General features: G+C 39.4%; 1 protein-coding gene across 1 annotated transcript; it reads right to left on the bottom strand.

Annotated features, from left to right (window-relative positions):
- Positions 1 to 370: 370 nt before the first annotated feature.
- On the bottom strand, positions 371 to 22,639 carry LOC119483559 (transmembrane protein 163-like). The gene is made up of 8 exons (XM_037761789.1): positions 22,181 to 22,639; positions 18,998 to 19,117; positions 12,725 to 12,768; positions 12,533 to 12,624; positions 8,466 to 8,562; positions 2,681 to 2,792; positions 2,256 to 2,397; positions 371 to 2,159 (listed from the first exon to the last, which is right to left on the bottom strand). The coding sequence occupies exons 1-8, from the start codon at positions 22,368 to 22,370 to the stop codon at positions 2,099 to 2,101; spliced, it is 858 nt and encodes a 285-aa protein (XP_037617717.1). The 5' UTR covers positions 22,371 to 22,639; the 3' UTR covers positions 371 to 2,098.
- Between the last annotated feature and the right edge of the window lie 1,471 nt (positions 22,640 to 24,110).

Here is a 24,110-nt window from a genome sequence, read left to right as displayed (position 1 = left end):
CACTTCCAGCTGTAATCTGATTTCACAAACATCCATGTAAACACATAATCTGGTCCCCTTTTCGACATCCATTCCTGCTGTGTAGGTTCAGACTCTACGAAGGCTGCAGCAGTCATACAGTGGTGTTATCCTTTCAGCTAAACTGGGCATACTAGAAATCTAAACCAATATTTCGATCAGATTATCAACTGTTTCTATTGAACAAAGTGGTTTCTTCACCATATCTGTCTTTGTTAACCTCAGCAGCGAATGTCTCCATTGTAAAAAAGCTACATACAGTCATACGAACATGTACCAATCTTTGTTTTTCAATTAGCATCCAGATTGTGGTCCAAGCAGCGAACGGTGAATAACGCAACGACAACAACTCTTTTTTTGTTTTTGTTTTCACAGTCCTTGACGAGTAAGAGGGATATAACTTTATTTTTAAATAAACCTTTTTTTTCTGTGACAAAAGGCTCAGACTCTGGTTTAATATTTGTTTTACATCACAGTAGCAACACAGTATCCAGTATTTACAGAGTACAGTCGACACGGTCCCCACAAGTCATACAATACTCAGCGGATATGGAGTTATATTCGGGCCTCGCGCACATTTTATGCACAAATATAACTCCATAACCTAAAAAATACTAGTTTTGTATTGAAATAAATGTCCTTAAATGTGACTAAACACAGTAGCACATTAGTGCGCTGTACAAAGTAGTCTCACAGCACAGTGTGTACATTCAGTTACAGCCACTGCAGCCAACAGACTCGAGGAAAACAGATGAAAAATGAACCTGTAATCTATGACAATCGGCTGAAACTCCACCTGATAATTACATTCATGTCCCACCGTCAATAAACAAGCAGTAAGACTAAGGCTTTGGAATTAAGAAGAAGCATTGATGACATACTCTAGTAAATAACAGCCTCCTGCTCAGTGCCTGGGAGATGTTTAGTCGCCACTGTGCTTCACTAAACTCTCACTTTTGTGCTTTTACACAGATTCACATTGAACTTTCAGGGTAAACACCATTAAAAATGAATATAAGTCCAACTGGCAGCCACACTGGAGGAAGGTAAGATACGTGCTGTGGAGGCGTTGAAGGCTGCCAGAAGTAGAGACGAGCTTTAGAGTGAGCACCAGATTGTTCTGGTCCCAGATGAACCAGATCAACTGAAGACTGACCTAAACATTGTCTCTCTAATGAACTGACAGTGTGCAGGAATCAGCTCTATTAGATCATATACATGTGTGGTGGCAGGTTGCTCTTCTGGTCACTAGATGGCGCAAGTTGTGCATGTACAGACGATATTCTTGGGTTTGTCACTTCAACTTTAAAAACAAAAAAAAGGTGGCAACCTGAGCTAGTTTCTGCTGTTTCCCTTCTGTTACACTTCCAGTGAATTACTTGTGTTACTGGATGCCAAAAAAGATGATTTTTATCCTCCATTGCGCTGGCATTAGAGTGCTGAAACAGCGGCCACTCCACGCCACAACAGTCTAGATAAATACTGTAAACTCACGTGTTACCGAGCCTCTCTGTGTGCTTATATACCTGCTCTCTATGCCAAACCGTGTGTTGATATATCCTCTCTAGTCATAAAAACACCATTAATCCTCCACCGCTACATCCGCTACATCAATCACCTGCCACGCTGCGACGTTTTATACAGCACAGCTGAGCAAAGGCCTCTGGGAGAAATAAACTGCTGTGTTTTGACAGGGAGATGAGGTGTAACCGAGGTACTGTACATCAAACTTGCGGTACAAGTTGCTTCTGAGGAGTTATGGACTCTCTGAGTCCACATGTCTCCCTTTCACAGTTATCTTTTTAACCCTCTTGTTTAAATACGGAGGCATCACTGTTTAAAAGACAGATAAATATATTATATGTACACCACATTGGAAAACACTTAAAAGGCGCCAAGAACGTCATCCTCCGCCGTCATCGGCCTGGATCCTCAGTTCAAAGACTGAAGCCTTCGCTGGCACCTCGAGGACTGAATGTAATTGTCTGTGGAGAGAGTGTCGGGACTGTAACCTTTCTGTCAGTCAGTCAGTCCGTCCCCTAATACCCCCCCCCAAAACCCTCCTCTTTCTTTTCCTCTGTCACTCAAAACGCTCGTAGTTCCTGGTTTGTCGAATCCGTGGGACCATGTCGACTAGCAGCCTGCGGTGGTAGAAGGAGAAGGGAAACACTGAGAGGTGATGCAAACACTTTGATCCCCGTAAACCACCCCTCTAATAAGCTCTCGTCATCACTTACTTGACTCCGTAGGCGAGGATGATGAGGCCTATGAGGATGCCTATTGACCCATCCAGGTACCACACCTGGGGTTCATGCTTGAACACTTCAGCACTGACGAGGATGGAGAATCCCATGATCCCCCCCACCAGGGAGTTGAATCCTGGAAAGAGAAAACACTTGTTTTTCTTTTATAAAAGCATCTTACACAAAGTCAGCTGATGAGGGTTTTGTCGGCTCAGTGTTGGAACTCAGAGGGCTTCCCTCAGACACTCGCTAAGAGTCCAGTGGACATGTGACATTGCCTTTTTTTTTACGCATGACAAATTCTTGAAATGCCTCTAACATTTGCTGTGATGACTGTACTTCAGAAGTATAAAATCCTTCCACATATGCAAGTGAACAGACCGATATAGGATGTGCTTGAGCATGTGAAGTGCACTTACCATCGGTGATGAGCGCCCGGCTCGTGAGCACTCTCCCGAGCATAAACTTTACTACAGCCAGGGAGATGCACACAATGCCGCTGACGATGGACACGCTGAATAGGAAGTCATCCTGAGAGAGAAACACAAGCACAGAGAGAAAGCACGAGTCATGGTTTGTTGCTATTTTATGATCTGCTCTGTCGTCACTTCACTTCGACATACTATACTATGGCTTTTTTTCGACTCTATATAACAGCTCTCGCTCCTTATGAATCAAGTTCAATCTCCTCATCACACAACAGAGACACTATCACCATCATCCACTACATCTCCACTCTCTCTCTCTTGACCATTCACTCAAATTATATTCCAGAAATGCTCCCCATAGCTCTTATTTAATCACCTCTCCCAGCAATGATCTCGGTCTCATTAAACGCTCTGCCTTTTCCTGTCTTGTCCTTTTGGTTTTAAAGAATTGTACTTGTCTTGTTGCACCTATTGTAAGTCTGGAACGTGCGTCAGCTAAATGCCTTACAATGTAAATTTGCGAAGGACGGATGGAGGGGTGAGGGAGGGAGGGATGGATGAGAGAAGAGAAGAGAAAGGGAGCTGCAGAGCACTCAGTGCCTCTGCGGCAGCATTAATATTGCACTATGGCCTTGGAGCCATGAAAAGCTACTTTGGCGAGCTCACAGACATCAAAGAGGAGATGGAGAGAAAACCTCAGCATGCTGCATTTAGACCTGAGTCAGTGCTGTGACTCAGCAGTGAATATAACACCTTAATGGTGTTTTATCCTCTAAATATTTACCACATAACGACAAATCATCAATTCACACAAATACAGACATTTTTCAAATCATTTGCCACAGTTTTAAATCTTTATTTTCTAGAATAAATTGGAGGCTAATGGATGGGATCATCTAGTAAGTAGTTGAGTCTTCTCTTTACTGCAGCTGCTTCACAGTAAGCAGTTTTTAAGGGTATTAATCACTGAGCTTGACTGTGAAGCAGCTGCTTCACGAGGACTATCAGATTCATATCTGTATTTTACAACGTTAAGTGCATCATGGTATCTGGATATTATATTCCTCAAAATACAATATTCAAATTGACTGGTGAACCTTCATGTATGGCTGGTGGATATGGACAAAATCTTCTATCCCGATACAGGTCATTTTATATCTCGAAAGTGATATATATCACAATATAGCATGTTTTCTGGTTATTCAATAAATAAATAAATAGTCTATATGAAATAACCATATGGTAAAGCCGTTTTTTGTATACTCCTGTGTGAAATACGAATGAATAGTTCTGAGTATTTGCTCATTTAATAAAGAAGTTTAGTGCAAAATGAACCGTTTCTAATGAAATTATGGAGAAAAAATGAATTAATATTTCCAGCTATACACTAATTATGTTTACATGCATGCACACAAATACAGAGTAATCAGATTATGACACATTCTGTGAAATTTGAGTTACTTTGTGCACGTTATTATCAATTTAAACAACGTTATTGTGTATTGCGATATCTCGATATATGATTTCATTATGATAGGGTTCCATTGAAAGACGATAAGTTATCATGAATCTTGAATCCCCCCAAGTGAACTTCTAATCAACATTCAAAGTGGGTGGGCTGGCATTTTGGCCTATGGGAGACGGACAAGTGCACACACACACACACACACACACACACACACACACAAACACAAAGCGATGGGAGAGAGAGAGAGCTCAAGACAGGCCGACCCTGCCCAGAATGTGAACACAGTCCTTGACATTTACATCTGACTTCCAGAGATCCTTGTGCAGAATATGAAAATGGTACCAACTCTTCTGATAAGTCGGGTCGGCATCAACCTCCAGATATGTGAATGTAAATGGGTTCTATGGGTACCCGCGAGTCTCCCCTTTACAGACATGCCCACTTTATGATAATCACATGTAGTTTGGGGCAAGTCATAGTCAAGTCAGCACACTGACACACTGACAGCTGTTGTTGCCTGTTGGGCTGCAGTTTGTTGTGATTTGAGCATATGTTTTATGCTAAATGCAGTACCTGTGAGGGTTTCTGGACAATATCTGTCATTGTTTTATGTTGTTAATTGATTTCCAATAATAAATATATACATACATTTGCATAAAGCAGCATATTTGTCCACTCCCATGTTGATAAGAGTATTAAATACTTGACAAATCTCCCTTTAAGGTACATTTTGAACAGATAAAACATTGTGTAACTATAGACAATCATGCGATTAGTCATGCTTAAATATTTTTAATTGATTGACAGCCCTACTAATAATGTAAACTTTCTAAATCTAAACCCCAAGCAGCATTGCACACACATAGATTTCCACATCTTCAAGTGATTTAGGAAGTGAAATTTGTCTTTAGTTTGAGGTTCACATATTTTAAAAGGTGGCTTTTGAGTAGATTTTCATACACCCAAGGGTCGTGAAATGTTCTCAACTCTCAAATTAATTTAACATATTAAAAAAAAAACTGTTAGGAGTTGAATGTTTTTCACAAACCAGTGATGAAACGCCCGTATGAAGAAGACTACAACTTTGTTTTGGCTGCTAACTGACATTAATTGGGCTCAGAGGACCAGCAGAGCAGGAACAGTCAGGTGTTAAAACCCCAAACATCCTCCTCCTCCCCTCTCTCTCTGTCTCTACCCTCCTCTTCTCACTACTGCATACCTAAACAGCTGCTTACCTTATTAACATTTCATAGCGAGGAGGAAGCGAGGGAGGCTGCGAAAAGTAAACCTTATTTCCAGCATCTGCATACTGAGTGGAAGGAGGGCTGAAGCTATATATAACTCAAACTGTGATGCACCAGAAACCAGTGTGGTAGAACCCGACAGAAGAAGAGGTGCGGGTCGACTCAGAAAAACACAATCTGTCTGCCTCGCCGCTCCCACAGTCTGCTTTTGTTTATGCTTTGCTGCTCGCTGTCTGTCTCATTCCCTCGCTGCAGCCACACACGAAAAGAGGGGAAACACAGTTGGTCCGATGCATCAATAAAGGATTTGACAACTAATTGAGTTTTGTGTGTGTTGCAAAGGCTATTTGAAACTCTTGAAATGTGCATCATGGTATATTTCTGTTCTGAAGCTGATCTGAGAATATGAAAAAATATGATTTAAGTGCATCCAGCTACTGTATGTTGATGAAGTCCTTCTTTTGCCTCCTTTTCTATGAAAGTTAACACGATAATGCATAAACGCAACTTGGTATTTTTAGGTTGTAGCGGGTTATTTTAAAGTTAAAGTGAAGATACTGGTATCATATGAAACTACAAAACCTGATGAATCCATCGTTACCAACCATGTTTTACTAGCTCGTCGTGAAAAAGGCTAAATAATGCTCCAAACTTACGCTAAATTTTGGCGAGGAAAAACTGGCAAGGCCATTTTCAAAGGGGTCCCTTGACCTCTGACCTCCAGATATGTGATTGAAAATGGGTTCTATGGATATTTTATATGCTAAATGCAGTACCTGTGAGGGTTTCTGGACAATATCTGTCATTGTTTTGTGTTGTTAATTGATTTCCAATAATAAATATATACATACATTTGCATAAAGCAGCATATTTGCCCACTCCCATGTTGATAAGAGTATTAAATACTTGACAAATCTCCCTTTAAGGTACATTTTCAATTTGCGATAATTGCGATTAATGATGGACAATCATGCGATTAATCTCAATTAAATAATTAAATTGATTGACATACTGTACATATATGTTCTTTCTTTCTGTATTGACTCATAGAAAACATTTTTCCTTGTCTCTTTTAAGATTTTCATTTTACTAAATATCACTATCTACCGCCTGATGAAAGCCATTTGCAGTATTATTTGCATATTATGCTATATTATGCCATCAGAGGTACACTGTGTTATGTTTGTGAAATGTAATTCAGACTCTACATTGTTATTAAACAACATTTTTATCAAGTATCAGGTCAGGTTTGTCTCTTTTATTCCTCACTCAATGATGGGTCATATATTAGCCTGTCAGTTAAGCTTGTTAGTTCAGTTAGTTATGCAACAGTTACACCTGCATTTAGTGATGGATTTCATTTAGTGATGCGCAAATCTCTACTAAGTCAACACTCACAAAATGATCAAATAAGCTTGACCTTAGCATAAAAGAGCCCATTTCAGAGCCCATCTTTTGAAAAGTTCATCAGTATTCTCATTTTAAAAGAAACAGCTTACTCAAGGTTTTCTTCCGAGGAATTACATTTACTGTTTCTATAAGAGATACGTTCACTTATAGCATACTGTGGTGTGATACTGTTCAGATATTCAGCCTTTAAGATCTCACATTCTGCTCTTCGCTCCATTGAGAGTCTTAAAACAGTTGTTAGCAATTAGATGACTTCACATAACTTATAAAAACAGTTGTACAGTAGATACAGCTCGTTCCATAAAGCATGTAATCGTGCATTTGAGGCTAAAACAGACAACAACAATTATTTTCTTATTTACAAAACTACACCAGTGTGATTAGAGCTAAAGTGGAAAGAGGCCTGAGTAATCTCTCTAAACGGTAATTCAGCTCACCAAAGCGTAATGTGCCCATATTTACTCCTCATCATCATCATTACGTTCACATCCTTCGACACTACGGAGACGAGTATTGCCCGGCAACAGCGTAATAAAACTATTTCAGGGAGTGTGAAAAGCTCTGGAGTCTTCGCACATGAGATTTGTGACATTTCTAAAGCGGCAGCAGCAACACTGTTACACCTCCGTCACACACCTCCGTCACACACACAGCGTTGACTGTTTTATGAGATACTATACTATGATTTTTTTATTATCATATACTATATTATGACCTTTTTATGGCATACTATACTATGACTTTTCAATTTATTCAACATACTATACTATAAGGGCATTAGGACCTCATGCACCACTGCAGCCTCCACATATAAAACTTAATTAAAACCAAATCATCCAGACTTGTGACCCTCCGGAGCCAGAACTTTCCATCTGTTCAGTAACAACACCGAGCTGCTTCTCTTTACTGCTTGGCCTCAGTCGGGCCTAAACCACCAACCCACCGGTGACCAGCACCACGTGACAGTCATCTTATCAGATCTACTGCCAGTTCAAACGGCGAGACGGGGACAGAATCAGCCACGTCACGCCAGCGTCTCCGTGCAAATCACGTAAATAACGACCTGCATGTTGTTTGCTCTGGACGCTGAGAAGTACACTCAGATTATGAGAGGATATTATTAGAAACAAAGTCAACAAGGGTTTGTTTTTTTTTGGATTATGAGAGAAATCCTGGTCTCTGGCAGACTGCTGGTATTAAAGCCGACGAGTCTTGGTTGGACTAAGTGGTTTTTATCTGGCCAAGCTTTAAAAATAGCTTCATATTCCACCAAAACAATCTGATTATACACCAAACGTTTGGCACCATGACTCTACTGACATGCACGCATAACCGTTTAGTGACCCTGATTGACTGTTAAGCTGACAGTAATGCAGCTGTCATCATGTACTACAGAATGGTAATGTGTTCAGGGTTAAATTGATAACATAATCTGTCCCATATGGTGAACGCTTTAATCCAAAACTCTCCTCTATCTCCAGTTTGAATTAAATTCTGACCCCTACAACACAGTCAGACATTTCCTGCATACTGATATACACTGTATGATGTCACATAGGACAACAACACATAGTTGTACACTCTAATCTAGTGTTTTCTTGTTTCATTCAGCCTTTTCAGCTCTGTTTAATTATAGTTATTGATGATCACTTACCACTTCAGGTAGCAGCCTGGTGGCCAGGTCGTGGATGGCCTTACCCATAATGCACAAAGAGGACAGGATGAAGATCACGCCCAGGATAACGCAGGCTCTGCGGAGGAAAAGAGACGAGTACATTACTAACTACACAAACACAAATTACAGAGCCAGTTCCAAGTTGGATTGCCGATCGACAGTGTTGATACTCGTTGGCTGTGGCGTCTGGCAATGTAAACGTATTGACAGCAGCAGTAACCACCTGCTCTCTTTAGTGTCACCAGAGAGAGCAACTTAGGCTGAGAAACAGATAGTTAAAGGGACTGTATGTAAGGTTAAAGGGACTGTACTCTTGCGGAGCTGTTCTGGCTGTATACAGTTGTCAATAAAGATTAGTTTGAAAGCTCCGAGGCAGGTAAAGTTAGTTTGCTAGAAGAGGTCTGTACGAGTCACAAGGCTAACAAGGTAGATACAGTATGTGCTGCCTTGATCATCTGTGACATCCTGTCTGCTGAAATGTCAGAAAAAAGAAGCAGCGGCGTAGCAACTGTCGTTGAGTTAACAGCCACAGGTGTCACTGTAAACAAGCAATTTCAGATTTTTACATAAAGCCCCTTTAAAACTACATTTTCCTGTGACCCTATAAGAATCCTGAATGACAGCGTTACGCTGATGTACAGAGTGAAGGTGCTTCGTGAAGTTGGAAGCAGCAGATGTCCTTTAAAAAAAACCCAAATTAACAAGATCTCAAGGGAGACAAAAAACAACTGGAGCAGATGCCTCCCGGTCATGCATGGCTACCAGCGTGTGCTCAATTCAGAAGGCTGCTCTCGAACCACGCTCGGGGGTGTCCTGGGTTTTGACCGGATGCGGTAACCAAGGCAACACCCCAAATCACTCTGGGGAGTCCACAGCAGGGCACACACACACACACACACACATGATGGGAGCTCTTGATCCTCACTAACAGGCCCCCTGTTGTTTCAGTGGATGTAAACATGACTCCATGTCTCGGAGCTGCTGTTGGCTCCGCAACTAGAACAGACCTGTGAAGGTTTGCAGCAAAACACATCTTCTGTTTCAATAAATGTAATTAATTTTTTTAATATAAACAGCATCTCATTCTATCATTCGCCACAGTCGTCGTGTGTATTAAGGTGTTTTTGTTTCGAAAGAGCTTCGTGTTTCATTTGGGGAACAAAAACTCCCTAATTCGTCTTGTTTTGACACCTCGAGCTTGTTACCGTGGCAACCGGTCTGTACCTGGGCATCACTATTCAGCCGCATCTCCTCTATCAAACACAGACAGATATAAAAAATTACGAAGCATCATATTGATTCTTTGGTTGTCAGTAGCTTTCTCACTAGCTGTCTAACAAACACACACAAAAACACAGCGAGAAGACAAAAACAATGTGTGTGTGAGTTCATATATGTGTCTACATGTAGTACGTGTCTATTTAAGTGCTTGTGGATCCATGTGTGTGGGCGTTTTAGTTGCTCTCCTGTGTGTTTCAGAACATTTATGCATGAATATATCTGTGTGTTTACAGTATGTGTGTGTGTGATACAGGAGGAAGCCTCACCGCTCGGTGAAGCCAATTACCGGCTGAGCAGCTTCCCAAACACGGTTCGATGTCTCCAATTAGCTGCTGAAGTGACACGATGAAGGCTGCGGTCAAAAGAACGACTTTGTGTGAATGTTTTAATGTGAAGGTTTAACACTCTTTTGGATGTCGAATATACAATTAGACAATATCATTTACTTTCTTTTATATTTTTCTTAACCGCGAGAGAATATTTAGTTTTGTTTACATTGTAAGTGAGTGAGGGAACATTTTATTATATATATATATATATATATATTTTATTTTTATTTATTTTTTTATTTTAAAATAATGTTAAAGAAAGACTGGGATGATTTCCTCTTACAAATATACATTTTAATTCATAAACAATAAAATAAACCCTCTTTCAGTTCAACACATTGGTATGACCAGTAGCTTATGGTGATGTTAATGTTCGCAAAGTTGAGCTAGAAACTGCTGTGTGACTGATATCACTGAAGTCAGTTTGCGACTGTTCTACGGTTACACTAACTCCATAGTTTCGCATTAAAAAGGAACAGTTCAACATTTTGGGGATTCCGGTTATTGCAGTTTTCAGTAGTACTACTGTGCTGTGATTGGTGGATTATCTGGCAAAAGCAATGTGCTTTTCTACACTGTGACAAGAGTGTATGTTAGACTGTATTATAAAGATGGACAAGAGTGTGTGGATGAAGCAATGAAGTGGTTTAACTTTACTCATTTAGCGCACATGGGAGAAGTTTGCCTCTGCAAGGAATCTCTTTAGGTTTAAGCAACAAATCTACTTGGTCAACGCAAACGTCTCCTGATGTGCAAAATGAGCCCAAGAGTCGAGGTAACGAGAACTAGCCAATCACAGCACATTAGGGCGGGACTAGGCAAATACAGAAATGTACAAACAGAAATGTAAAAACAACTATTTGTGGTTTTAGAGGGAGTTACTTGCCAACCATTTCTTCATTGGGAAATCTAAATGTCTGTTTGCACTAACTGGTATTTTATTGTTCGTAGCATGTCAGATATTTGAATCGACGGGTGAGTTTTTAGAAGTTATTACTTTTTCTGTGTGTTACTACCTCCTTTCGAGAGGACGGGATCTCATCTGTCGTCTCCACAGCAATTAGCAGTCGTTCCTGTGTGTGTGTGTGTGTGTGTGTATCACTGTATGACACTACCAGATGCTCAGACGGTGAGGACAGAGAGAGTTTCATCTGATTCATTCAGTAACAGATGCTTTTGTTTTGGTTGGATTTCTTGTCTTTTCTTCAAAGATCAGCTTGTTATTGCTGTCTAAGTAATGTCAGTTCACTTGCTGTGAATAAAGTGACAGACAGCCACATAAACAGTCGCTTTTCTTTTCTTTTCTCTCTCTCTTTCAGTGGCCTGCTTGCTGCCAGCACCCTGACCATTCAACAGGCTCTGAAAAGCCGACCTGACCTCCACACACACACCATTCTCAGCCAGGTGGAGATAAGACGTGAGGCGCCCGTCTGTGATCGGTCCCAGCGGGCCGAGGCGGACAAAGCTGAAGAGACCCTTTATTTGACACACTCCTCCACAGGACAAAGCAGACCAAACAGACACACACGTTGGAGACTGTGGACACATTGAAATGGATTTCATCACTTTTCTGGGTTTGTTTGGTCGTCATAGATGGAACTAAAACATCTGGGCAAACCAAAACAAAGGCTCAGACAAGTAGTCTTCTGGTTTGATTTTTACAGAAACACAGCAGTCAAAACAACACTACTCCTGCCTCAACATTGATTTAAAAAAATACATTTTAAGATGAACTGCAAGATGCATATTTCGTCAGTTTCATTTGGGTGGTTAATACTTTAATAGAGGATTAAATGCAAATTATTTTTCCAGGGAAAGAGCTGTCTATAACACTGTAGGTTTCAGCTACACTGCTGCAAGCCATCATATCTATTTAACACATCATTTTAGTGGTTTTAATGCCTCAAATTTATATAATTTAAAACCTTTTCAGGCATTTTAATCATGCATGGTTACTCAAAACTAAAACTTGATTTTGAACCAGTTGGAAACCATCAGGTCTGAAAAGTGAAGCGAATGCTTAAGTGTCTTAAACTTGATTGTACAGAAGTCTATGAGAAAATGAGCCTACTTCTCACTTGATTTATTACCTCAGTAAACATTGTAAACATGAGTTTATGGTCTCAATCACTAGTTTCAAGTCTTCTTCAATACAGCATGATGTTCATTTAGTAAATGATGGTCCCATTTAGAGTCAAATAGAGCATAAAGCAGGGGATGCTTTAGGGCGGGGCTACCTTGTGATTGACAGGTCGCTACCACGGCTTCCGGTTTTGGATGTCTCCACCCTCTTGTGTCATTTCTGGTTGCAAAAACCAAGATGGCAATGGCCACAAACCAATGGGTGACGTCACAATGACTACGTCAACTTCTTATATACAGTCTATGTTTTGAACCAGGCCTGATTTGATGCGAGTGAACGGTGATTGTACTTACATGTATTCGCGGTGTGCCGAGTGGACGGCCGCGGCGTTGCTGTACCGCCACAGAACAATGACGGAGGACAACACATCCAGCGCGGCGTCAAACTGCAGAGTGAAAACAAATTAAAAAAAGCAGATGTATTACATTCTATTCCCTACGGCATACAGTGTGAGCCATCGTAGCTTTAGTGAAGTGGAGACTTACAGCGAATCCGAAAGCTGAAGCACTGTGGCGCATGATGGAAACAGCTGGAGAGAAAAGAGAGGGGAGAGGGAAGCTGAACAACAAGTAACACTGATACGCTTGTGTGTGTTCATTGATATTCATTCAAAACATATTCATAACAGCAAAACAAAACCTCATTTAATAGGGAGAATACACACAAAGCTGCCAGACGATGCATTTTGTTGACTCAGGTGATTTAGTTCTCATGAGCCTGTTTTGGCCTGACGATAATGAGCTGTAGACGTGTTGAAAACCTGTAATCATCCACACACACACACCTGCAATGGCGGGGACTGAGAGGAGAAGGAAAGGAGAGACAAAAGATGCAGATAGATATGAAGGGAGGAATCCTCTCCTCTGCTCCCAGGGTTATTTTTAGCGACGCTCACTGGGGGCCTGAAACTCGCCTCAGCCCTGCATGCACAATGTGTGGCATCTCTTTCTCTTCGCTTCCCCGTTAGTCGCTCATTTTCTTTCTGCTGCAAGGGTTGCGAAATCATCTTCTTCTCCTCCTCCTCCTCCTGTCTCCCCAGCTCCCCTTTTTCCCCTTTATTGTTTCATCACTCTCTGGGCTGAAGGTGCAATCATCCACTTCCCCAGACCAAAATGAAAACAGAAATGAATGCTGCCAGCCTTCACGTTTACGCACACATGAACAACCCTGGAATACAAATGAGGAGATGAGATTTTTCTTTTTTATGATAACAGAGATCTGCAGAGATGCAGCATGGAAGCAACTGATCTATACAAGAACTTTTAGCAAAACGTCACACACAGCACATGATAGCCTTGATACACAAAGTAGATCTGTGTGGTTGTTTCTGACCAAAGGAATCTGAATGAGTAATATGTCACATGAATGGCAAAAATGTTTAGAAATAGAAGTTTAAATGTCAACCGTCTTGAAGCTGAATCCAGTGTTACACTGAAATCTGTGACCGCAGAGAGACAACAACACATGTGGTCACCATTTCTGGCGGCTGTCGTTAGAAAATGTGACCCCGCTGTACCTATCTTTTACTTTTCTTTTAGAGTTTACCATTTCTGACGACGTCAACAAACACGTCACAAGTCGTGAACTTGGAGCTTTCAGAAACTTTCCACTTACGAGGTCGTGAGTACGACATGAGAGGGGCGTTCATATGGATCTTGTAAACGCCGTGAACACAACCCCCATCTGTGGAGGGAGGGCGAGGTCACTGCTCAGCTAAAGAGGAGAGAGTGGTGGAATGGCTCAGGTGAGTTAATCTCAGGTGAGTTAATCTCAGGTGAGTGAATTGGGCGCAGCTTGGAGGACTTGGCTAACGACTCTTCTCTTATATGCAGTAGTGCGTTCTGGGACGGGAGGACTGAGATGCCTGGGACCGTCTCTCCAGAGTGTGCCACTGAGACACGCCCTCTTTAATTGAATATTGTATAGTTGGTGTGCAGCCAGAGCGCACAGCGCCCGTGTTGAAACTGTGTATTGTGTGTGTGCGTAATAAAGAGCACGAGAGCTGGATACCGCATCCCATTGACTTTGTGTGCTGAGGTGAACCCCGGTAACAGCTGACGGCTACAACTTCATAAAGTCTTTGATGTACTGTATGTATTTACTGTATGATGACTACGCCCAGGAAACGCTGCAGGCTCAGATGGCCTCAGCCCAAGAGTGCTCAAAGGCGGTGCTACTCATCAGCTGTTTGTGGTTTTTCAACACACATCTCTGGCACAAGCATTTCCTTTGGGATTAATAAAGTTCTATCTTATCTTATCTTATCTTATCTTATCTTATGTACACACAATGTGCCTGGCATGGTTGATCTCTTCTATAAACATTCAGGGTGGAGATATTCTCCTCAGCTCTCGGTGTGGTTACAGACGTATGATCCTGCAAATACAATGTGACAGCTGTTCAAATGAAGGTAAATAGAGAGGGAGGGACACCAAAGTGTCGCACGTCTGCCAGAGTTGACATCTTAACAAGGAGAATGTAGCAGCCGCATGAGGTTTTCTTCTTTTGTCTAGATGTGAAGGAATTTGACGCACCAACTGAGCATGCATGGCTTATATATAGTTTTAAAAAGTGCCTTGCAGAAAGGTATATAAAGGGGATTGGATACAGATTCTATTTTTGACTGCAATATAAAACTATAATCACCAAGGGAGCAAAACACTGACTCGACACCGCTTTTATTTTGAAAAAAACCCTTTTGTTTCCATGCTATTTTATACGATTTTTCAGTTTTTAGAGGTCTCATTTGAGATGGAAACCCTGCACATCTGCACGTAAACATCATGAGCTGCTGGTCCAAATCCAGAAATTTATGCTCCTCCTCCCTCATCCCCTATTCCCTTCCCTTCTCCTCCTCCTACCCCCTTCATTAGGGAGCAGAAAGAAGAAGGAAATTGTGTGTAAATGAATCCGCTGCGGTCGTCAAAGCTGAGCCCGGCGATGGCTAATTGGCTCCCAAGAAAGCTGGGTGGGCGTCTGCGGGGACGGTGCTCCAGCATCGCATCAGGCTATCACGCACACACATGTCACATCTGACAAGTAGAAGCAGGAAGATGAAACACCATCCGAGCTCCGCAGGTTTATTGGCTGTTTCTGGAGCTGCATTATGCATATCAGCGAAAACTGTGTGCTGTCAGGGTTGTTTTTATAAGTCTGTGGACTGATGGTGTTTCTGTTGTAGTCTTGTTATTGAAGCAGCAACGAGAGGATCCATTACATCTTCATTCATTCAACTCACTTCTAGTCATTTCATTCTAGTAGGGATTGCAGACATGGTTATATTCAAAGGGGTTCCTTGACCTCTGACCTCAAGATATGTGAACGTAAATGGGTTCTATGGGTACCCACGAGTCTCCCCTTTACAGACATGCCCACTTTATGATAATCACATGCAGTTTGGGGCAATGCAGCTGAGACTCTTGTGGATCCAATGAGCCCAACTGTATTCATGTGTGATGATGTTAGTCCCCATAGGAGACATTTCACATAGTGAGACCATTTTTTTAAACGTGACCTCACTGTATTAAAATGACCTGTGGTGACCTCTAGGATAATCACAACCTCATGAAACTTTACAGCCGCAAACTAGAGACCTAGAGCATTCAGAGGATGGATGGCTTTCCTAGCTAGATTGACAATAAGGGGGTTTCTGAGCAGTTTACACAACAGAAGTGCTCGCCATCTAACCGCCATAAAATGCAATTCTTGCAGAAGTCTCAAGAAGTTTTTGAAACCAAATCTCAGCATGTCTTTTTCTATGGTATTCCTCAAGGTCTTGGTGTCATAATGTGGTATTTTAGAGGGATTATTGATCATTTTTATTTATTCTTGAGTGGTAAAAAACTGTTAAATTTAGCACCAAATCTGTGTAATAAATGGTATCAACTCAACAATTGCTGCAACAACTTATGAGACGTAATATAGCATGGGGATGACCATCATATACTTCTATCATAATGTTCTAAACCCTCATACACTTTCACATTTAAATTTAATTAATTCATTAAATCAAATTAATCTCCAGGTTCTCAGCTTTCAGATGACGTACACCACTTCTATGTGACATCTACTGATGACCTGCTATCTCCCCCTAAAGACCTCCGGGTCTATTGTGGGTCTCTAAAGAATAGCCAGTAGAGTTAGGAATCTCTATCAGTGCAACCTGTTTTTAAACACCATTTTCCCTCCTGTTTACAATCATATTCTTCCTCTAAATTGGCACCAACCAACGGAAGTCACTCTCATATTTAAAATCAGACTGAACCGAAAACTAAAATGTAACGTCTCATCTATGAATTGTCCCATAAACATGCTTTTCCCCCCCAACCCCAAGCTGCACCTGCCTGCCCCCAATAATATTCACACTCTCTCTGACATGCTAAACAACGAGTCTTTGCCATGTTTGAGTAATGCTAATGTTTTACAGGATATGTTACACAGCGGCTATCATTGTGTCATCATATAGAGCTGACAGGGAACTGCAGCAGGTGGCGGTGACTGGTGTAAAGACACGGACACACTTTAGGGTTTGTATATATATATATAACAAAAGGGTCCAACCCATTATCTCTTTATAATCCAGGTCATTAATGATGGGCCATTATACAACATTAATGGTGTTTTTTCTTTCTCTGTGTGCTTTCTACCTCCAGACTCCATTAGTTTCTTCCTTATGTGTAATATCTTTTATTCAAGCTGTAATCTTATGCAAGAAGCTCCTTATAGAAACAGACATGTCAAGGGAGGAGTGTAGCGCTAACAGCTGGTTCATACCAGGACTCTCACACGGTCTTTGCTCATTAAAATGTTCTTATTTAGAATAGGACACGCTGGCTTGTTGCCAAAGAGTCGGCGATAGAAGCGAGTGTTTAATCAGTGATGACAGAACTGGTTTGGTGGCTGATGGATGTTAATCTTCACCGAAGATTACCACAAGTTGCAGGTAGAACAAAGAGACGGAGGCTTTGCACAGCAATGATACGATCTTAGTGAATCTGCTGTAAACTGTTTAAACGTGATTATCAACTGCAGTAAAATATAAAGCTCTGATTGAACGTTTTCATCACGTTAAAGGGAGACATCCTACATGAATAAGGTAAACATTTTGACACCATGAAACTTCCCCATTTGATCAATAACATTAAGGCAATTGTTTTTTGTATTACAAGTTTTCTGAAATGTTATGTTTACAGATGCAAAAGAGGCATTTTCTAATGCTAACTTTTGGTGAATTTAGGCGAAAAATCTACAAACGCAAATAGATAAAGTTGTAAAATAAACACCTAAATGTGTATTTTAGATGTTTTCTTTCCACACACACTGAAAGAAGACATGTTATGGAAGCAAAATAGCCCCAAATCTCAAAATTGACCAGTCTCCCTTTAAATTCATAAATCACAAAAACGAGCACAACAACACAAATCATCTGCAGCTGAACTACGTGAGGCTGGATTCTCTAATTTGTACTGAATAAAAACACTCTTTCAGAGTGGACTGTATGCATAAGAGAGTAGTAAGTCAGGTCTGTCTAGTCCTGCCTCTCTACCGGCGTTTCCTAATCAGAACAGGAAGTGGGCAAAATGTTTGAAACAACACGGACTGAACTCAGGAAGAGGGGCTCGGATTTCCAAAACAAAACATCTCCGTCAGTTCAGCCACTTTGGGTTTGCTTCACAAAGTCTGTCCCGACAAATTCAAATTCAAATCCTCAATTTCATTCTCAAACAAGACTCTGATTAATTATTGAACCAGTGGATTTTTCTTTCACTCTGGTTTGTAGTGACGCCGCACGTCCCGATCACTGTTTACTGGAGTCACTGCGGCCTCATTCATCTCTTCCTTCTGCTCGTTCCTGCAGCTCATTTGCAAGCAGCGCCATGTTTCATTTATGAGTACGAGCAGGCGTGAGCGGTACCGCGGCACGACTACAGGGATGTGATGAAAATATCTGATGAAGAAGCTGAACGAAAAACACGTTCGGGGAAGAGAAATGTCCAGTTTGCAGTCAAGTCTTTTTCAGCAGGCTTAATGAACATTTATTCTAAAAGAGGCCCCGAAGAACAAGAGTGCTATCTTTCTGCCATCAGCATTACAGGAAACTCTCATATCTCTGCACATCTGCAAACCGGTGTTGAGGTGATCGGCTATACTGCAGCAAAGCTCGTCCTCTTTACGTACGGAAGCATTAATCTGCATTCACTGCAGAGGTGGAAGAAGCATCAGACAGATCTCTAAGACAAGACGAACACGAGTCGGTGATACTTTGATGTTCAAAAATCATCTCCAGCGCCACTTGTCAGACTTTACATCGTGTTTTTAAAGATATCTGACACACATTCATCTCTAAATATCTCCAAGTGTGCCAAAATGAGCCTTCAAATACAATTTCACAAACTGCAAAACATGATGAAACAGTGAATGTCCCGAATTAGATTCAAAGAGGGAAACCTTTTGACACCCAGAGAAATTAAAGAAGAAGCGATGTGAAAGTCTGAGAGACAGAAAGTCAGATTTCTTTCTCTTTTCAATGTCAAAAACAGAATGAGTCACCGTATCTATGCAGAAAAACAATAACGTCAAACTTATTCTGCCTCTGAAAGAAATCAAACTTCACGTCAAGGTCTGGTTTCTTGACAGCTTGAATGTTCCATGTGGTTGCATCTCCTTCCTGTTGTCTTTGCAGCTGAACCAAACAGCGCTACTTCTTTGACCAGAAATGTAAAGAAGAGACTCAAAAACAAAAGTGTGGTGTTACTCACTGAAAGCAGCGATGGCCAGTATGATGGTGATCACTATGGACACCCAGGACACCCACAGAGCTTTCTTGCGGTAACTCTGCGCTTCATGAGGCTTCAGACGCATGCTGCTTTCCAGAAGACCTGCAGACAGAAACACAGGGCACAGTGACACACAGTATGACTCAGAGAGAGGCCAAGTTCACTTTCAACATTTAGTCCATTTTGCATGTATGTATTATTTTAATAGTAACTGCCATTAAACTGACTTAAAGGTGCAGTTTACATGTTCTAGTAGAAACCCAAAATACAAGTATGCACCTGAAAATAAGCAGAATAGGTCCCCTTTAAAGGCAATCCATCCAGTAGTTGATGAGACGTTCCAGTAACAACTCATAGACATCTGAAACCCCAACTAAACACTGCTTTTTGTAAGGGATCACAAGCCAAAGAGGTCCCTAGTTTGATCTTTAAAGAGTCACTTATATCCACCTTTGAGTTAGTAAATACCATATACTGTGCAGTCACTTTATTACACTATCAATTGATCCTGGTCCCATTTCATAGTGTTCATTAAAACAGGAGAAAATCCAGTTATTCTGTCCTCTAGATCAGTGAGTTCCCACACTTTTTCACATCATGGACCCCTAAACTGACACAAATTAGACCCCCATTTGATAAGATTTTGTCCCGGGGTTTTGCTTTTAAATGTTTTATTAAAGAAAGTGTATGAAAGCCATGAGCAAAATAGTCATATACTCTGTCATTTGATTACTTATGGATGGAATTATAGTGAAAATGAGTGTCCTTTTTGCTCTAGACCCTAAAAGAAACAGTGAAAATCTGTAGTTAAATTACGTGTTTCACGCCTTCCAGGTAGCAAGTTTCCGCTCGTTTCATTTGCACTTGCAGAGGCTTGAAATGTGTTTGAGTCGTTCACTCAAATGCTTTTGTTTTACAGGATTGTTATGTAGTAATATTGTAAGGGCAGATTGTTCAGAACCAATCTTCTGTTAGCACCCTAATAATAATAATCAGGGTTAGGTCTTAAAAATGCATCCATTACAGTGACTAGCATCAAGATATTGTCTAAATTAATCTATATTTTAGGTCAATATCTGATTAATTGGGAGTGTACAGCTGCAGGAAAAACAGAAAAACTGTACTCTGTGACATATTTACGATGTAGGACACCTGCCACTGTTTGCTTTCACTCTTCCACAAAGGCAATAATGTATTCACAGAACCTGTAATCACAGCACAGTACTTCAGGTAAAACATGTCTAACAGCATACTCTGTGTTGCATATCTTCCAAGCACTGTATAAAATTTATCATAATAACCATAATATGAATCAGTTATATCAGCTCTTTCTCCCCAGAAAAAGTCTTATTTGTGCACAATTTTTTCCAGACTTTTTTCTCGTAATATTATGACTTTATTCTGATAATATTGCGTCTTTTTTCTCGTAAAGTTATGACTTTATTCTCGTTATATTACGACTTTTTTTCTCGTAATATTATGACTTTATTCTGATAATATTGCGTCTTTTTTCTCGTAAAGTTATGACTTTATTCTCGCTATATTACGACTTTTTTTCTCGTAATATTATGACTTTATTCTAGTTATATTACGACTTTGTTCTCGTAAAGTTATGACTTTATTCTTGTTATATTACGACTTTTTTCTCGTAAAGTTACGACTTTTTTTCTCTAATATTACGACTTTTTTTCTCTAATATTATGACTTCATTCTCGTTATATTACAACTTTGTTCTCGTAAAGTTATGACTTTATTCTCGTTATATTACGACTTTTTTTCTCGTAATATTATGACTTTATTCTGATAATATTGCGTCTTTTTTCTCGTAAAGTTATGACTTTATTCTCGCTATATTATGACTTTTTTTCTCGTAATATTATGACTTTATTCTAGTTATATTACGACTTTGTTCTCGTAAAGTTATGACTTTATTCTTGTTATATTACGACTTTTTTCTCGTAAAGTTACGACTTTTTTTCTCTAATATTACGACTTTTTTTCTCTAATATTGACTTCATTCTCGTTATATTACGACTTTGTTCTCGTAAAGTTATGACTTTATTCTCGTTATATTACGACTTTTTTTCTCGTAATATTATGACTTTATTCTGATAATATTGCGACTTTTTTCTCGTAAAGTTATGACTTTATTCTCGCTATATTCCGACTTTTTTTCTCGTAATATTATGACTTTATTCTAGTTATATTACGACTTTGTTCTCGTAAAGTTATGACTTTATTCTTGTTATATTACGACTTTTTTCTCGTAAAGTTACGACTTTTTTTCTCTAATATTACGACTTTTTTTCTCTAATATTATGACTTCATTCTCGTTATATTACGACTTTGTTCTCGTAAAGTTATGACTTTATTCTCGCTATATTCCGACTTTTTTTCTCGTAATATTATGACTTTATTCTAGTTATATTACGACTTTGTTCTCGTAAAGTTATGACTTTATTCTTGTTATATTACAACTTTTTTCTCGTAAAGTTACGACTTTTTTTCTCTAATATTACGACTTTTTTTCTCTAATATTATGACTTCATTCTCGTTATATTACGACTTTTTTTCTCGTAATATTATGACTTTATTCTAGTTATATTACGACTTTGTTCTCGTAAAGTTATGACTTTATTCTTGTTATATTACGACTTTTTTCTCGTAAAGTTACGACTTTTTTTCTCTAATATTACGACTTTTTTTCTCTAATATTATGACTTCATTCTCGTTATATTACGACTTTGTTCTTGTAAAGTTGTGACTTTATTCTCGTTTTATTAAGACTTTTTTTCTCGTAATATTACAACTTTATTCTGTAAATCTCAGATGTTTTTTCCCTCAATGTGGCCCTAATACTCTGTAGTACATTTGCACTTTGTCCCTCACTGCATTATATATACTATATACTTAGACTATAAACTGTGTTACCTTCATCACAATGCTGAAATGTTTTGCAGCTCCAGACAGATTCTTTTGTTTTGTTTTTGCCTAAAATGTCTGTTTTGATAGTAAAGGTTTCTGACCCCTGGTATAGTTGAAGGAAAACAAGTATAAGCACATTTCCTGTATACATTCTAGAATGCATTGGAGTGCTCTCCATGGTTACGCACAGATTACGCACTATCCATGGAGAGCATCAGGTGAACTTTAAACATCTCATACCTCCATCATCGATGCTGTCTGTTATCTTCATCTCCTGGTCCATCTTGAAGCCCTCTGCCTGACTCTGCTGCTGCTGGTTCTCCTGGTTCTCCTGGTTCTGCTGCTGCTCACACTGGTTCTGCACCACCGTGGGGTCTACTACCACCGGCTCCGGGACTGTGGTGGAGTCTGTCGGTGTGGAGTCTGTCATCTTGTCGGCTTGGTTCAATTAGGCTCTCCAGAAATGTCTCACCTGGGCGAGAAGTGCTGGGAGACACCCAGAGACACCCAGAGACTGAGAGAGAGAGAGACTCTGAGCTGCTGGCTGCAGGTCCAGCTGCACCAAATTACACACTGTGAGGTGGAACAACACCGGATGTTAGGAGATGGGGATTTCAAAATAAATGCATATTTGTCACCTGGAGAAAAAACATGCAAAAATATTTATTTTGTTCAAATAGACATTATGAACCTTTTGGGTGTTTTTTTTTTTATTTATGAATTTTTGGCAGATAATATCTCTTATCATTACAGAATTCAAGAGTCAAAATCATTGCTATTATTTATATATATTATTTATATATAAATAATATATATTATTTATATATATATATGTATATCAATCTGCAAATTAAATTAAATTTGAACTTTAAAAACATTTAGCCAGTGATGGAAGAAGAATTCAGATGTTTCACTTAAATAAGTAAATGTTATTTACATTAATTTTTTTACATTAATATTACCTTCTGTTACCCAAAATGTTGTAGTAATGTGGTACATTTAACTAAGTATGCTACTAGAGTATGCTTACTTCTACTATAAGTATACTTTTTCCAAAGGGTTAGTTAACTTATTTGACAAATACAACATTTTTAGATTACATTCTTCATTCAAAACATATGATGCATCTATAAAATATCATGCATTATTGTGGATAAACGACCCAAATGTAGCCTATCATGTTGTTATAATTGGCTCTATACCTCGAAAAGCATTAAAAATAGATAGATAGATAGATAGTAACTTTATTGATTCCGAGGGAAATTTAAGTTTCCAGCATCACAGTTCCATAGTGCAAAAACATGTTAGTCAAAAGGCAGTAAAAAAATTAGTAGTGCAAAGTACATAAAAAATATACCAGATATAAAAATACAAGTAGATGAAGAAAACTGTTAAAACTGAATATAGTGCAGGGTAACAGCTGTAATACAGGACTATTAATAAAAGAGAATATAGTGCAGACGAGACTGTTAAAGATGAGTATAGTGCAGAAGAGACTGTTAAAGATGAGTATAGTGCATTATTATCTGTCCTGCAGACCGTCGTCCTTTGCCCCCCCCACCTGGTGCTGGTCAGTAAATTTCTGCATGCAGAACTTGTATTGGTCAGCTACATTTACTTACGTTAAGTGAAACATCTGAATTCTTCTTTCATCACTAGCTAAATGTTTTTAAAGTTCAAATTTAATTTAATTTGCAGACATTTATTTTGAAGGAGCTAACTGAAAGCCTACTAGTCTGTGTCTGTGTGTGCTGTCTAACCTGATGCTCAGTCTGGATAGAAATAGGAAAATAATATTCACAACTGGCTACCATTCTCAACGTAGTGACAAAACAACATCTGGACTCTAATTACTGATTCAGGTGGAGTTCACCAGACCTGTGACCCCACTGGGGTCCAACAAAATTACTCCTGTGCTATATATATACCTGCCAAAATAAAAATAAATAAAATGAATAAACACATAAATGACTCGATAAATAAATAAATAAACATGACATTAAAAGTACAAAAAATAATATTGAAAATAAATGTAGTCATTAATGAATTGATAAAATGTGACATCAATTGATATTTCTGTTTTAATTTGCTTTTTTATTTATTTACCTTTGTATTAATTCCCTTATTTATTTACTCTTGTTTAATTTCCACTTTTATTGTATTTTATTGT

This window comes from Sebastes umbrosus, chromosome 24 (genome assembly GCF_015220745.1).
Source record: "Sebastes umbrosus isolate fSebUmb1 chromosome 24, fSebUmb1.pri, whole genome shotgun sequence".
Classification (NCBI taxonomy): domain Eukaryota; kingdom Metazoa; phylum Chordata; class Actinopteri; order Perciformes; family Sebastidae; genus Sebastes; species Sebastes umbrosus.
This window is presented reverse-complemented; position numbering and strand designations above follow the sequence as displayed.

Bases quoted from the DNA above. Each gene is read 5' to 3' on its own strand.
- LOC119483559 (XM_037761789.1), bottom strand. From the start codon at position 22,370: ATGACAGACTCCACACCGACAGACTCCACCACAGTCCCGGAGCCGGTG. The intron at 19,118-22,180 runs GTATGAGATGTT...TTCTGTCTGCAG, and splicing joins AGACAGCATCGATGATGGAG to GTCTTCTGGAAAGCAGCATG. The intron at 8,563-12,532 runs GTAAGTACAATC...TTTCCTCCGCAG, and splicing joins TCGGCACACCGCGAATACAT to AGCCTGCGTTATCCTGGGCG.